This window comes from Poeciliopsis prolifica, unplaced genomic scaffold (genome assembly GCF_027474105.1).
Source record: "Poeciliopsis prolifica strain line A6 unplaced genomic scaffold, Auburn_PproV2 SCAFFOLD010, whole genome shotgun sequence".
Taxonomy (NCBI): Eukaryota; Metazoa; Chordata; class Actinopteri; order Cyprinodontiformes; family Poeciliidae; genus Poeciliopsis; species Poeciliopsis prolifica.
Window position 1 is genome coordinate 773311 of NW_026562385.1, and position 15449 is coordinate 788759.

The following is a 15449-nucleotide window of genomic DNA, read 5'->3' on the forward strand; positions in this document are numbered from 1 at the left end:
ATAGGGAGTTTGGGAAGATAGGGTAAAAAAGAGGAGGTTATTCACCTCTAATCAGCAGGACTACTGAGACAGACAGAGGGAGGAAGTTGAGTTATGAACCTTGTGACCATTCAGCAGAACAGACATTTTCTGGTTCAATTATTAAAGGTTTTGGTGTGAGTCATGGAGGAGAAATAGATTGCTTTATTTTTAGGTGAATTATTAGTTCATGCCACATGAGCAATTGGTAAGTCTTTCATTATTTATTGTATTAAGGACAAATAAGGCAGTTTTACTTTAAAGGTAAAACCGCAGATTGTGTTGAAAGATACATGAACATTAAATTCAAAGCACATCACCTTGCTGTCACCGAACGAAATAGATAAAATGTCATCTAGTACCACACAAATAAGTTACATTCACATTAATATCACAGTAAAAACGCCATGTATTATTAGAATCAAACAATTTCTTAAGAGTACCCCAGGCTTTGTCAGACCACTGACATTTAAATGAGATGGGTATCACCTTCATTCTTTTTTGTGCTACAGGAATCCACAGGATGAGTCTGCGCCGATCCTTTCAGCAGCACCTGCTATCCAAAATAAAATTGGATTCTATTTCTATAGATCTACTTTGTGGCACACAAATATCATGCTATAGTTTAAATATTTGCTGATTATCACAGAAGGTACAAAATGTCTACCCAACAGTATCTATTAGGATATTTTTGACAAAGGAAATTATTACAGAAACTGATTGCAACAATTATGTGTGACATAGTTGTATTCACATATACAATTGGAATTCATCATTGTGGACTTAAAGACCTAAGATTTGGGCATTGTAGACCTTTTGGTTGTAATTTACTACACTAAAATTTTACTGATGATATAAAAGCGTAAACTAAAGTAATGAGCATTTATACAACCCTGTTTCCACTTAAGGCTTTTCAAATGACACTGGAAGGTCATCTATTTTCTAAATGCAAAAGTAATTTATTTTTGGTCCACTTTTTTTTTTTAGCTGTCATTTGTCAAAAAGCATAAAATTAGAAATATTATGGGATTTCAAGATGTCATTCTGTCCAGCACAATTTCCTGAGATGACTCTCAGGTCTCACAAACATACACACTAACCTGAGAGCAAAACTGTATTCCCATACATATACTCTTGTATACGTTGCAGCCAACCACACACACCGATAAAATCAATCCAGACAGAACAAAGAAAGTTCACCAATGTACTAATAGTATTTAGAACCCCAAATGTTTAAAACTACCACAACTCCTACATACATTTAACTTGACTTGATTCATTAAAATTATTTATATGGAATGATCAATGTGTGGTTATTGTTTTTCTGTTTGAAAGCGAAGTGAAATATTCTCACTGAGTATGGCATAAATATGATGGAAAAAAAAATAGAAGGCTATTATCATGGAAATTTACAGTGCCTAGATCCAGCATATGATTCTTATTCAGGAAAGCACAAGAGGACATTATGCTAATCAGCAGAGTGATGTTATGACCGTCTGGCTTGTGAAGATGTTTTCCAGCATTAAAAGCTCAGGAGTATGATTGGCTGTAGCCAGTTTAATTAAAGATAGTTCCATAGGCAGGTTGCTTCTCAGGGGTGAAAGGTGGAACCGGTGGGGTAAAGATGAGAGTTTTTAAGGGTCAGGAGGTGAAGTACAAGTTCTGCATGGAGTACAGACGGTCGATGGGGTTTCCTACTCGTCCTGCCAGGAGACCGGCCTCTCCTGTTGCCAAGAGACAGTCACCCAGGTGGCTGAGGCTTCCATCGCTGTCCAAGTCATGGAAGACTGTCTCTGAGTCTGCAGCGAAAAGAAAGGGAATCCAAATAGAAGTGGTCAACATTTCTCTTTTTCAGTTACACTAAAAAGGAAGCATGTCAGAAGTGACTGAAGAATCAAAATGTAAATCAAACTTGAGGCTTTATCGCTGCGTCTTACCATAGGAGTGGATCTGCTCACTGTTTAGTTGAGGAGGCGTCAGACCATGTCGAAATGGCTCTCCACCGTAAATGTTGGGGTCCAGAGAAAGCAGTTGCTGACGTGGCAAAGACGGATATCCTAGCATGCTATCCATTCCATGAGTACTAGAACCATCTGGAAAAGTAGAGGTTCATTTTAAATACTTAATTTTTTTGTCTGCCTTTTTCTAAATCTTTCTCATACCCTCACTGTCATCATTGCTTTGACGGCCACCTCTGCTCGGCCCTCTCCTGGTCCCTCCCAGTTGTTCTTGTTCCTGCTGCTGCTGCTGCTGTTGCTGCTGTCTGCGAGCTATCTTTTTCATCTAGGGTGCAAAATAAGATACCGTAAGAATTTAATAAGGGTGTTAACATATAAAGTGATTGAACATATCTTCAGGAAAGAGATAGTCTGACCTTTGCTCTCTGGTTTTGAAACCACACCTGTACAACTCGCACTGTCAGGCCAGTCTCTGCAGCTAGCGTTTCCCTCACCTACAGGTTAGAGTTTTTTATTGCTTTATCAGACAACCAAGGAAAAAACAATGAACTCTGACGGGAAAGTCGAGGTCTTTTTGGCATGCTTTTTCACTGATGAGTGGCTGATTCACCCACCTTTCGGCATGGCTTGGCCGATACTTCAAAAGAGGCCTTGAAAGCTCGCCGCTGCTGTGTGGTCAAGATGGTGCGTGGTCGTTTTGAACGCTTGTGCTCTTTGCCCTCATCACCACCTTTCCCACTGCCAGATCCTCCCCCACCATCTTCATCCTCACTTTTCACTGAATAAGACAAAGTGTAGACAAAGCTCAAACTTAAACCCCGGTGCAATAACTTTCAGCAAGGGAGTTTTGTGGTGTATCACTATTTGGACAATCTCTTCACAATTACTTGTATTAGTGACCCGACACAAGCTTGAAATCTTATTTTCCCCATCAGATTACTTGGTTATTTGATCAAATGTGATTATCCTATGTGTTTACAAAGGAGAGTTATCAGAATTTTCCAAAGAAATGCGTTCTTTTGTGACTTCTATTAGATGTGGCACAAGTTAAGCTGTATTCCATCAAACACTGCACCTGATTCAGTTGGAGCAGGACTAATAGCAGCAAGCATTTCCCTCTCCTTTTCATAGTCCATACGGCAGAGCAGCTGGCCTTCTTTCAACACAAACTCATCACCTCTCTGCAGTCGGCGTTCACACTCGCAGCAGCTGAAGCAGCCCAGGTGGTATACCTGGCCCAGCACACGCATTATCAGCTCAGAGCGTCCAATGACCTGCAGGCAAGCGCTGCACTTCCTTATAAAGAGCCTGAAAGTAGAAAGAAGCAGAGAAACATGCCCTTATGTGTTCAGATTGGTTTATGCTGAAAGCAGAAAGGCAGTTAAGGCAATTAAATTTGAAGATACAAACAAGGATCTCTTAATACATTTACCCTTGACTGCAATTAACATGTAGCTGAGTGCCAGTACAGTCTTAATTAAAGACTGTACAGGCATTACTCAATTCACTGAGCAACAAGGTGAACATCTGTTAAGATGAGTAACAATTGTTTCCAACAGTTTTGTGTTTTGGTTTTTCCCTAATGACAGTAGGTGGCAGTAGTTAGTTGATGATCTACTGCATTTTCCAGCACAAGCCTTAAATATTGAGAACTTGTTACATTCCATGTAACCTTTTACAAACCATAATCTTAAAAAATATATAGGCTACTCTGCAAATTAGGCCTAAAATACTCTTTGTTGGATTCATTTATTTTCCTATTTTTCTTTTTTTCCTCTATTTCTCCCCCTCTGTGGTGTTATAACCTTTCAATTGCTCTCATGCTTCACAATTACTTCCAGTGCCTATTTACATTCACAGGGCCCAAGTCTCTGACTTCAAATTCCTCCCAAATCCCTGTTCTTGCACTTGGTTTCCTCCCCCTCCTTCAGCCTTTTCTGCCAGCATTCCCAGTTTTCCCTCATGCCCTCCAAGCCTGCCTCCCCAGTTCACTGAAACTAATAAAGACAGGATTAATTAGATTGTTGTTTAAACAGTGAGATGGCCAGACAGACGCTGTAAACTCATAACCAGGGATTGGTGATAGCATGGGGTTAATCTCTCTCCTCTCACTTATGCACACAAAACACACACACACAAACACAGGCCACACTAGCCCACACATACACATGCATGCATGCAAACCGACATTAGGTCATGCAATAGCTGCCTTACTTATTTACTTATTTACTTACTCAAATGTAACACCTAGTATCATGCTGTTGGTTTAAAATAACTTCAGCAAGGTTATAGTTTTAATGCACAAGAGCATCAGTATCACTTCTGAAGAATGAGGAACTCAGGAGTAGAAGAGCTCTAGAATCAGTCAAGACTCGTGGATACCGAAATAGCATCATAACAAAACACAGAACTTGTTGGGAAGGGAGAGAGAATGAAAAGGGAGGGAATGAAGTGAGGAGGAGATGAAGGCTGAGTAATGACCTTCCCAGAATGAGTGAGAGTAAGGTGTTGTTGCCCAAATCTGGAGTGCAAAGACAGAGCCAGGTCTGCACATTAGAGCTTCTAATCTGTGATTCTGTCCCAAACGCAGCTGCTGCAGCTAATCTTTCTCAATCCATCTGCCAAACGCTCTCCTCAAATTCCCCAAATGACAGTGTCTCAAACTTGATACCAAAAACAAAAGTAGGCAACCTGTTGTCAACCCAATAGCCTAATTGTGTGTCTTATGTTTTGCTGTTTTCAAAACTACTTTCGAATTAAACGATGCAATGCACTCCAGACAGACAATTCATCTGTAAATTGGCAAACATGCTGTGGTGGTCAGTGGTATCCAAGCATATTCTGCAAAGAATAACCCATCAGTGTGGTTTTTGCGCCGGCTCATTCTCCATCTGAATAGGGACTTCAGTATCTTAAATAGTTTCTTTCACTGCGGACAATGCTCAACAGAACAGAATTGTCAGGGCTGCTTGACATAAGACGGATGATGTGTGTGGTTAACTCCCACACTCCCTAATCAATGTGTACACAGCACGATAGGAATTTACTCAACATGGCACATGAAGGCAACTTGGGGTAACTGCCGCAGAGGGGGGTCTGTAAGTAGATCAGTCTAATCCCTCTAATAGAAGTATCATTCGCACATGGTCATGTTTGGGGGGCAGCTTACCAAAATCACAATAAACACGAGAGAGGGCAACCATGCACTTGAGGCAGCCTAAATTTAGCTTCACCATATTTATGGAAACATGTTACAATTTTCTCAGCATTTATAATTGATCTATTTGAGAATTTGAAGTAATGATTAATAATGCCTATTAAACTGTAAGCTATTTTGTGGGAAAACACGTCAGCTTGTACTTTACTGCATGTCAATGCATACAGAAAGGAATACAAGTGTATGTCAGTCAAGACTTTGTTTTGTTCGAGATTCAAAAAAGAGAATTTCATGTGCAATGCAATGGATTTTTGAGACAATTGAGGGTTAGAAGGTTAGAGCTCAAAGATTAAAAGATCAAATTCTGAAAGACAGAGAAGTGCTGCATTTGTAGAGTTCTGATATTATCACGTGTTTCCTCTTTGTATTTCTCTAGATCCAAGGCATACAACCAGAATCTTTGCCATCTCCCTTAAGCTGTGTCATGTGGCATTGTTTAGCCTGTGAGCTCTGACAAGTTTAACACTGTCTGGACTGAAATACACTCATTTCATAAATATGTATGCGTCTCAGAGCTGTTACAGTTAAGCTCATCCCTGTGTTGTCATGATTAATATTTATACAAGTATTGGTTACACTGTATTTAAATTATTCTTGGTTTCGGTGCAGTGGTACTTAAATGCCTTGAAAAGAGAGGTTGTCATTCATTTCAAACACCTGGGCTGTTATTTACTCCCAGAATATGATACACTTAGGTCTTGATGTGCTACATTTTGATTCCTGCAAACTTATTGACAGCAACATGTGACACATAACTGGCGCTCCCTGAAAATTAAGGTATAACAAAAGGATTGGGGAGATACAGAAAAAAATAACAAATCATATGCATCAATCTTACTTTTAAGTTGCATTTTGTTTTGATTCCTTAGGTGTGTGCGCATGTGTGTGTGCATGTGTGTATGTGTGTGTGTGCACATATGCGTGCACACTTTTGGCGGATATTGCTCTGTGGAGCAAAATGGCTCAGAGCCAGGGTTCAGTAATCACATCATCTCCTTTTATTAAATCTCCCTGCGCTGCTTCTGTGTTATTAAAATCTCCCAGCATTCCCCACGATACTTGCTACCCAGCCACCACTCTCACACATACGGTTTTGTGTGTGTGTGCGTGGGTGTGTGTGTGTGTGTGTACATGAGTGTGTGCGTATGGGTATAGCGATATATCTATATATCTCTATGTCAATAAATATGTGGATATATCTGCTATCTCACCCTCTATGCACACATACACCTACACACACGCACAAACACACACATATATTAATATATATTCTATATATAGCTATATATCTATCCATATATAGATAGATAGATAGACAGATAGATAGATAGATAGATAACCACTTCATGCACTCAAGCATGAACTTAAATACAGAGATAAGCGTGGTGTAAACAGTGTAAACGCAGATAAGGTGAATGAGTGCAAAGGTAAAACACAGTAAAACAGTGACAGATGCTGTCATTTGCTCAACACGTCAACCTTTAATGTCAGTAGTTTGTTAATGAGTAAAACCAAAACCTCACATATAGTTATATAGTCTCATTAAAAATAATTTACAATCGTAAAACTGCAAGTGTATTAGAGAGCAGAACTGATTTTCAAAATATTAAAAAAGTAGCCAAAAGCCTCTATGACATGCATGGTTTGTGTGAAATGTGTTTCGATGTAGGTTTGTGTGTCTTTGATCAAGAATGAATGCTATGTGTCAGGATGTAGATGTGTGTTTGTGAGCGTGAGTGATAGGGTGTGTGTTAGTTTAGATAAAACAGTTAATCCCCAGGCCACCAGAACGCAATATCCTGTCTGCCCGTTTCTCATTTCCTGTCTGACTCTGGCGGAGCGGGAAGCAGCAGGGAGGGGCTGGTGGGGGACAGTGGGGTCCGTTACCTCAGAAACAGAAGATACAGCAGACTGGTTAGAGAAAAGTCTATGCCAATCTCTCTATCTCTCCCTCTCTCTGATGCAACCCCCTATTCTCACTCTTTTTTCCTTCTCCCTCTCTGCTTTTATTATCTCAGATTTAATAAAGCTGAAGCGAGCAGCTTGTTCTGCCATGAAACATTTATTAGCTGTCTGTTATAAAATTGTTGTGGGGGAGGAAAGATGATGGGGTCTCATCTCACATTATGCAAAAACAGTGGCAATACCAAACTCACCACCCCTCCCACAGACACACACACAAACACACAATATACCAGATAAAAATCAGCCCATCAGTATGTCCTTTCTCTCTCAGATATTTTCTCTTTTCTCTGTTTGTCCCATTTTGAACCTGTTCGCGATCACTTGAAGTTTTGTGATATGTTATTTTATTCATTTTATCAGAACTGATATTAGTCAAAAGCACATCATCCAAAAAGACATCAAACTCGCTCATCCCCATTTTGTTTTCTTCTGGCAAACATCCAACCATCGTCTGTTGAACTGCTAATTTTGCTCAGGAAAAAGCTTTGTGATGCTTGAAAACTGCAGAATGTCTATCCAGGTAATATTTTGATCCCTTGACATGAGTTTATGTAAATGTGAACAGATTTTTTGAAAAAAATATAAGGTAAAAGTCTGCGCAAAGCACTTTTTTTCTTTTTACTTTTGCAGTAACTTTCTCTTACTATAAAGTTTAGAAAACACCACCTTTTAATTTTAGCACATTTATTTGATCAGGGAGAAATATTTACCTTCAGCTAAATTTAAGTGGCACAAGTATGCCAACTCTGCTGTTGAAACTTTGCATTAACCCCCTTTGCCGACAAGACAGAACTTTGTCTTCCCCTTCATTTCACAAGTCTGCAAAATTTAGAGAAAGGAATCTTTAATCATTCTTTATTACACACAGTTCCTAGATTGAATAAAACCATGGTTCTTCTCTTATGATTTCTTCTATTTTACTTAATCTACATGTTTTCTTTGGATTTACATCTGGGAACTGAGATGATGATGAACGAGGGTTTATTTTTTTAACTTTTTTGTGTTTATGAGGGGATATGTGTTGGCCAAATAACCCGTTTTTGGCTTATTGGCAGGGAAAAGCCATGTAAGATTAACAAGGTTTTCAGTGTCTTTGAAGAAACAGATCCACAGTATCATAGGTGCTTCACTATACATAGAAATTTACCATTTGTGTCAGACCAAATGCTGAAAATCTCAATTGGGGTTTTATCTAACCAGAGCTCACAGTTCCAATACATGTTTATTGTTTATGTTGATGAGAGAGAAGGGTCCTTTCCTGACATGCCTTTCAAAAAGTTCTTGTCATGCAGCTAATGTCTAAAACTTGTTATGGAGTCTTGGTGACCCTTAAGATATCTGTACTGTTTTTCGTGGTTTTACTTCCCAGTGAATCACAGTGCATGGAAAGATAAATATGCATCTTTGTCCAGCTGTATGACCATTGGCTGACAGAATTGGATGTCTCCATATATCATGCCATATTTGCAGCCCAAGGAAAGAGAAAGATATTTTAAACTGGTCAGCTTAAGGAAAGTACAAGTCATATAATTTAACATTTATTTTAAGGAATTGCTGAAGTTACCAAGTTTTTTTTTGTTGCAAAAAAATGGTTTTTTTACAATAGTTTTTTTAACGACCCATCCCAACTTTTTTCAGGCATCTTTAACCGTCTTTATTAGCGATAATAATACATTTATCCACATCTGGAAACATTGCAATTCTGATATATCAAAAGCATTATTTACCCATTCAATCACATTGAATAAAAACATTAACTTTTTTTTTTTGTTTCTTGCTTATAAATCAGTTCTATTTGTCTCACTATCTTTTAGTTAATTGATAAATAAGAGATTTAGTTTTGAATAATTGGATGATGTATGTATTTAAACATATTTGTTTTTTAATTCCAACATTAAAACTGCTTAATTTTTTAAATTTTTTAAAATGAATTATAATTATGGGCTGCAGGAAATAACAAATAAAAGTGTTTTAAGTTCAATGTTTGTGTCTAACCACATTTAAAAATAATTTAAAAGCATCAGATTTTTGTTTAATAATTATTGTGGAGGCCAACAGAAATAAAACTGTGATCTGTTTGACATATTACATAATTTTGCGTTAGTATTTCACAGCAACACACAGTCAGATCTGTCATCCGGACAGCCGGAGATTTCAATAATTAGCACAGAACCCAATCAGTCTCACTACAATTTCTTCCCTTTCGCCTCCTGAGACACAAGGCAGCGAGTGTGGTGCGGGTGGTGGGGCGATTAAGAGAAAACAAGGGATAAATGGGGAGATAAACTGTTTGGTGTCATCACTGCTATCAATCTCAACAAGAAGGAAATGAGGTTTGGTATACAGAAATATTATTACAAAGGAGACAGTGATGAATGAGGTAATGGATCTAGAGACAGGGAGAGGGATGGCTGATAAGGTGGAGGTATAGAAGGAAGATGAAATATATTTTCTATCCCTGGATTCAGACTCAGGAGTTCACAAAAAACACACTCAGCAGAACTCTGTTTAGATTGTTCATAGTATAGTTATGTGGAGTATATAATTACATATGTTTTAAATAACAGACAATATTAAACATTTAAACTTCTCTGTGCCTTCCAACCCACATTGCATGGCATTAGTTAGTATCTGCACCTGTTTCCCACTTGGCTGAAGCTGCTTTTATGGTTTTATGGAAGAGTTTTCCTGGTTCTGCATTGCCGGACAGCAGTCTTAATATGACAAAATCGCTACATCTTAAGGTCAAAGTACATTGTTTCCAATCATCTGGCCTTAATTTGATCTATTGACGTTATTTACTATAGTTTTCCAAACCAAATATTAACAATGCAATCAATTTGAAAGTATTTTTATTCTGTCTACCACAAAAATAAATAGAAAAACGTGTATGTTTATTTTCCTCTGAAAATAAAATAAACAAAACCTTGAATACAATATGGAATAGAAACAATTTTCACACTTCAGTGCTGTGCTTGATTTGTTAAACCTGATTATTAATTTCATCTAAATATTTCTACTGTTGTGCTGAAGCCTTAGATTCACATTTGGAGCTTTAAAGCAACTATCTTAGAATAATTAGAGAGGGAGTCCTTCAAAAATATTAAATATGCAAATGCTGAATTAGGTTTCGCCTTCAGGCAGTTACGCTGAGATGCATTGTGTGGGAGATGGGCTCATATTTCAATGTAAGATTGGTTTTCTAATGTGAATTGTTGTTTCCTCACATGCTTACTTCTTCATCCCAACCCAGTAATTCTAAATCCGGTCTACTACTTTCATCCTTCCACAAGGAAGTTTTACATTTAGTTGAGTTCTGAAGAAAATAATGTCTTCCTCATGGATTATGAGGAAAAGAGTATGTGAGGATGTCCTTCATGGTGGACAGTATACTGCAAAGGAGCCGGAGCTTTTGCATGTCTTTGTGCTCAATGATGTAATCAAGACAGATATGAGCATAAAAATCTTGTAAAATTTCCAAGATGCTGATTTAATATGAATGTTAAATTAAGATAAACAATCTGAATATTACTTATGTAATTCCAAACATGCATTTATAACTTTGTATCAACATTGAGTAAATGATCTTTCCTGCAGCAGATGGAGCACTACTGGAACCGAGTCTCATGTAAAAAGCCGAAAGGGGAAAAGAGTAATGTGCTAATAATTGTGTGAATTCCTCTAAAGTTCTTATGCATGATCCAAATTCCTGGACAACCTTCTCTTTTGGAATACACACATCTGCTTTAGATGGGGGAGTGTGTAGCGTAAGGCGCTGATGGACAGTCTGCAGGGAAAACAAGGAGACATTGTTGCTGATCTGCTGAAGGTCACAGACATTACTGTGTGCCAAGTCTGGCACCACCTCACACAACAAGGCAACACAGCATATGCATGGACAACTACAACAACGCTGTGACGAATTAAGCACTTACTGTTGATATGAATCTGCAATTATATTCATTACGCAAGGAAATCAAATTGCCTTTTTCATTCCATCACTGATAATCATGACTCATATGTTGTTTTGCCTGTACTTTCCCACTCATTTTTACAGATGAACGTCACACAATGGGGCTTTGATCTTCTTCTTTCTCACCCTCTCTCCTTCAGATGCCAGGTACAGTGGGAGAGTCTATGCTGCTGGATGCCGTCTAACACATTTCAAAACAATGATAACAAGCTCCAGGCTTTTCTTTAAGCTGTCCAAGCAGGAGCTTCCTCTGCAGACACACACTGACTAGCATGGAGCAAAAAAACAAAAGGAAATGACCATGAAAGTACTGCTAACACTGAAACATCAAACAGCCATATATCGTCCATTTCATTGGCTGCTGTTTTTTAAACTATCTCACACTTTGCTATAATATTGTCCTTCATTCAAAAAGGTTGTCGATGGAAATAAGGTTGCGTATATTTAGGAAATTTTTATTTGATACATTGAGCAGAAATTTGATTTGGATAGGCAAATTGTTGCATTCGCAAGGTTCAGATATGAACAGCATTGATTCTGCTTGAATTGAAAAAAAAAATTCTTCACAAAAGGCTATGATCTTTAAACTGGGTAAAGGTTTGAATGCATCTAATTATTACATGCATTTAAATCCCTATGTATATCCCACATATACACTCTGATAGTTATCAGTTTCTGTTTTAATTTAAGTGAAGGGTAAAATTTCCCAACAGCTTGAATGATTCCAGTATTGCATGTGTAGTTTTGACCTGTGCCTTTGGTGCACTTGTTTTAGAATAATTGACTTACAGCTTAATTACAGGATTTTCTAAAGATGGTGGGAGTGCGGAAGTTCAGACCTTTTTCTTATAATCATATATTTTGCTTTGAAAACGGTAAACAAAAGGTAATTTTTCCTTATTACGGCTTCAAAACATACTAGAAGCATTTTTCGGACACAGCAAAACCGAGGCAACAATTAACCAAACCAACAGCGCAGGATAACGTGACATTTGTATGTTGTTGTGTCTTCTTTCTCTGCACAGCTAGTGCAACTATCCCTGCTCCCTTTGCACCGACTTCCACTGATTATGCACAGCCTCTATGAAGCCTCCCTTCTACTTAACCTCAAATCCCACCTTAATGCTCACCAGAACGTGAGCACGTTGTCTCTTTTGCACCGGGGTTTGACCCTCAACGTCAGAGATCACACGAGAAATCGGTAGGCGACGTGTAAATCAAAACACACCTGAAGTCAATTCTAAATAAATAAATAAATAAATAAATAAATAAATAAATAAATAAATAAAATCTGAGTGTACATTTCGCAAGGGGACCGTTTCCAAAGAAAACAGAAAACAGTATTTAATTTAAAAAAAAAGAACACTTAGTCAGGAAACAGATCTGTTTCTTAATTTGCTGATAAATGCGTCTTACTTTTCATAGTCATGCTTGCAGTACAGCAGACGGTCCCTGCAGTAACAGGTCCCGGTGAGTGCGCTCAGACAGACGGCGCACTTGACGCAGGTCTCGTGCCAGGACCGCTCGTTCACGCGCAACAGGAAGCGGTCGGCGATGGGAGACTCGCAGCCCGCGCACACTTCTCCTCCTCCTCCTCTGAAATCTGGACCTGATGGGGAGCATATCACTGCCACAGTTACAGCGAAAAGGCCAGAACTGGTGCTGATATATCAATAAAAAGTCTTAATCCCATCATCTGGCGCAAGCCAACTGTTATTTCTCCCGATAAGACAAAAAAGGGAATATCCCTTTTGATGTTCCAAAAGCAAAAAGGTGTTGAAAGTGATTCAAATTTTTAACTTCTCGCTTCATTAAAATGACGTGGTTCACACTGCGCTTGCGACTTTTTTTTTTTCAAATCTCAAAACCAGCATGTAATTTCAAATTAAATGTTAAAGTTTATATATTTAGTGAACCCCCGGGGTGATTTTAGCTCACTTTTTCATATATTTAGAAATGTTCATGTGTCAAGCTTTCAAAAAATGTTTCATTGTGGATATTTTTATTTTTTTATTTTAAAAAGCTGCTGCTCTTGAAACCCCGTTCATCTGAGTATTGCAACACATAACTCACCAAAAGGCGTAGAGGACGGAGGCTGCTGCAAACAGGACTGCTGGTTCTCTTCAGTTTTCATTCCTTCTCTCGTTCCCTCAGTGTGATCGCTAAAGACACAAAATTACACGATACCGAAGATGGAAAATTAACCATCCGTCCATGTTTTTTTTTCTTTCATGCGTCACTGATGTATAGAAAATAAATATTAAATAGAATTTTCAAAAACTATTACACTGGACTGGGTTCTAGGCTTTAAATACATGGAAATTTAATTACACAAATAATAAAAATGTATATTCGCAAAAGTCAACAAATCAAACTTGAACATCAGATGTCAGCTTTCGATTCAACATCTCAGTAGTTCAGCATGAGCCTCAGATTCAGCCCTGACACGCCTACACTGTATGAACCACTTTTAAAATGTTCATTTTATTTTGAAGGCTGCAGTGTTTAGGTTTTATTGAAAAAACGAAAAACCACCAACAAAAAAGAACATGCAAAAAAAAAACAACATGATTTTTATTTCTCTTTCACCTTCTTTTCTTTTTTAAATGTTACTGAAAACATGCGTATTGCTTTAAACACTGAACGTAAATTCAGTTTGAACAACAAAGAGGCTTTTAATGGCAACAAAAATCGGAAATTTATTGTTTTTAAAATTGTAATTCGTGCCAGACATATTTTGGTAAAAAAAAACAAAAACAAACAACCATTCTGAGCAAAATTGAGTCTCGACATGCTTATATAGGATAGGCATATAAAAAAATGCAACTTTGATTTTTGTTTTTCAATCTAATTTGTTTAGAAAGCATATTCAGAACAACATAAATGACTTAAAATAGTTCAGCAAATTTTTCAAATACTAAAAAAAAAGATTAACTTAAATATTAGGTTTTGTCTGGAATACCAGGCCGTCTGAAATTCATTCTTATGATAATCCAAACTCCAGTAACGGGTATAAGACATTTACTTTTAAAACATAGGAAATAAATATTTGGGCCGTCCTTTCACAAAATAACCACACTATGCTAAGAAAGTATGCAAATGTATCTGATTGGGGATTTTTTTTTTTTTTACTGTGTGACTTCAATAAAAATGTTGAATTGATTGCCATTCAATAGGTTGTGAAAGCATGAAATCCTGTTTTTTAAAATTATTTTATTTCCAACCAGTCCATAAAACGTAGGTTTCATTCTGCCCATTTAGCAATTTAAGTGAAACTGTCACATAACATTATCGTCAAGTTAAGCATTGTTTGAGTAGTGAAATAAATAATAATAATAATAATAATTTTATTTGAGCTATGCAACAGATTCATTAGATTTTTTCCCCTCAATCATAAAAAGTAGGTCAGTAGATTGACCGCATAACATAAATGTGGACAAAATCCAGGATTTGAAATACATGAGAAACAGCTGATAGAAGAAATAAAGTATACATTTTCGCACTTCATCCATTCTCAGTATACACAAAATAAATAAATAAATAAATAAATAAATAAATTTTAAAAAATCAGCGTAATGATAATTTTATCCTGCCCATTGACAATGGAAAAGCCTCCCACCCAGAGCGCTTTGCTTTAAAAAAAAAAGAAAGATTGACTCAAGTGCAACTTTTGCATCTCACCACGCTGCTCTGTCCGACAACCTGTTCCTGGATCTCGGACTCTTTACCTTGAGGTGAAACACACTCCTCCTGAAATCTCGGTTGGCAACATTTAAATCCAGCGAAACTTCCAGCGCGTGTGTGATTTGAGCGGAGGCGCCTGCACGGATCGTCCACATGAGCCGCTTCACTGTTTGCTCACGGAAAAAAATTCCAACATCATGATGCCCCACAAAATACGGTCTATTGTGTCTCCTGATTTCTCCGACAGACGCGTCGCTCTGGGTTGTGGAGTGAAAAGGGAGCGGAGGGAGGAGATGGACAGAGACGGTGGGAGGGAGAAGGTGCGGAAGATGGTGAGAGAAGATGAGCAACGATACGAGCCTATTGATAACTTGGTCGGGGAGGATCTTTTGAATATGTGTTTAGGGTTAGATCAATACTTATAAGGGCACAGTTGAGCAATAACTGTATATTGATATCCTCTTGCCATGACAAGTAAATCTGTTGTGGCTTCTGAGTCGTCTTGATTCTGGGTTAAACCACAACAGCAGTAAAGGGGAATAAGTATTGATAACTGGCCTAAATATTAGAAAAAAAATAATAAAAATACATGGCTTTACTTTGCAATTTCTATAAGCTGTCTGGGATCAGTGGA

The 15449-nt window shown here is 37.8% G+C and overlaps 1 protein-coding gene across 3 annotated transcripts; it reads right to left on the bottom strand.

Annotated features, from left to right (window-relative positions):
- Positions 1–160: 160 nt before the first annotated feature.
- On the bottom strand, positions 161–15442 carry lmx1al (LIM homeobox transcription factor 1, alpha-like). Of its 3 annotated transcripts, none has more exons than XM_055035410.1 (9): positions 14860–15442; positions 13205–13293; positions 12548–12740; positions 3052–3284; positions 2591–2754; positions 2393–2470; positions 2181–2301; positions 1956–2111; positions 161–1817 (listed from the first exon to the last, which is right to left on the bottom strand). In XM_055035410.1, the coding sequence occupies exons 1-9, from the start codon at positions 14901–14903 to the stop codon at positions 1660–1662; spliced, it is 1236 nt and encodes a 411-aa protein (XP_054891385.1). In that variant the 5' UTR covers positions 14904–15442; the 3' UTR covers positions 161–1659. The 3 variants fall into 3 exon arrangements, with proteins under 3 accessions (XP_054891385.1, XP_054891384.1, XP_054891383.1); XM_055035409.1 differs by having other exon boundaries at positions 3154–3284; positions 14813–15442; XM_055035408.1 differs by having other exon boundaries at positions 14813–15442.
- Between the last annotated feature and the right edge of the window lie 7 nt (positions 15443–15449).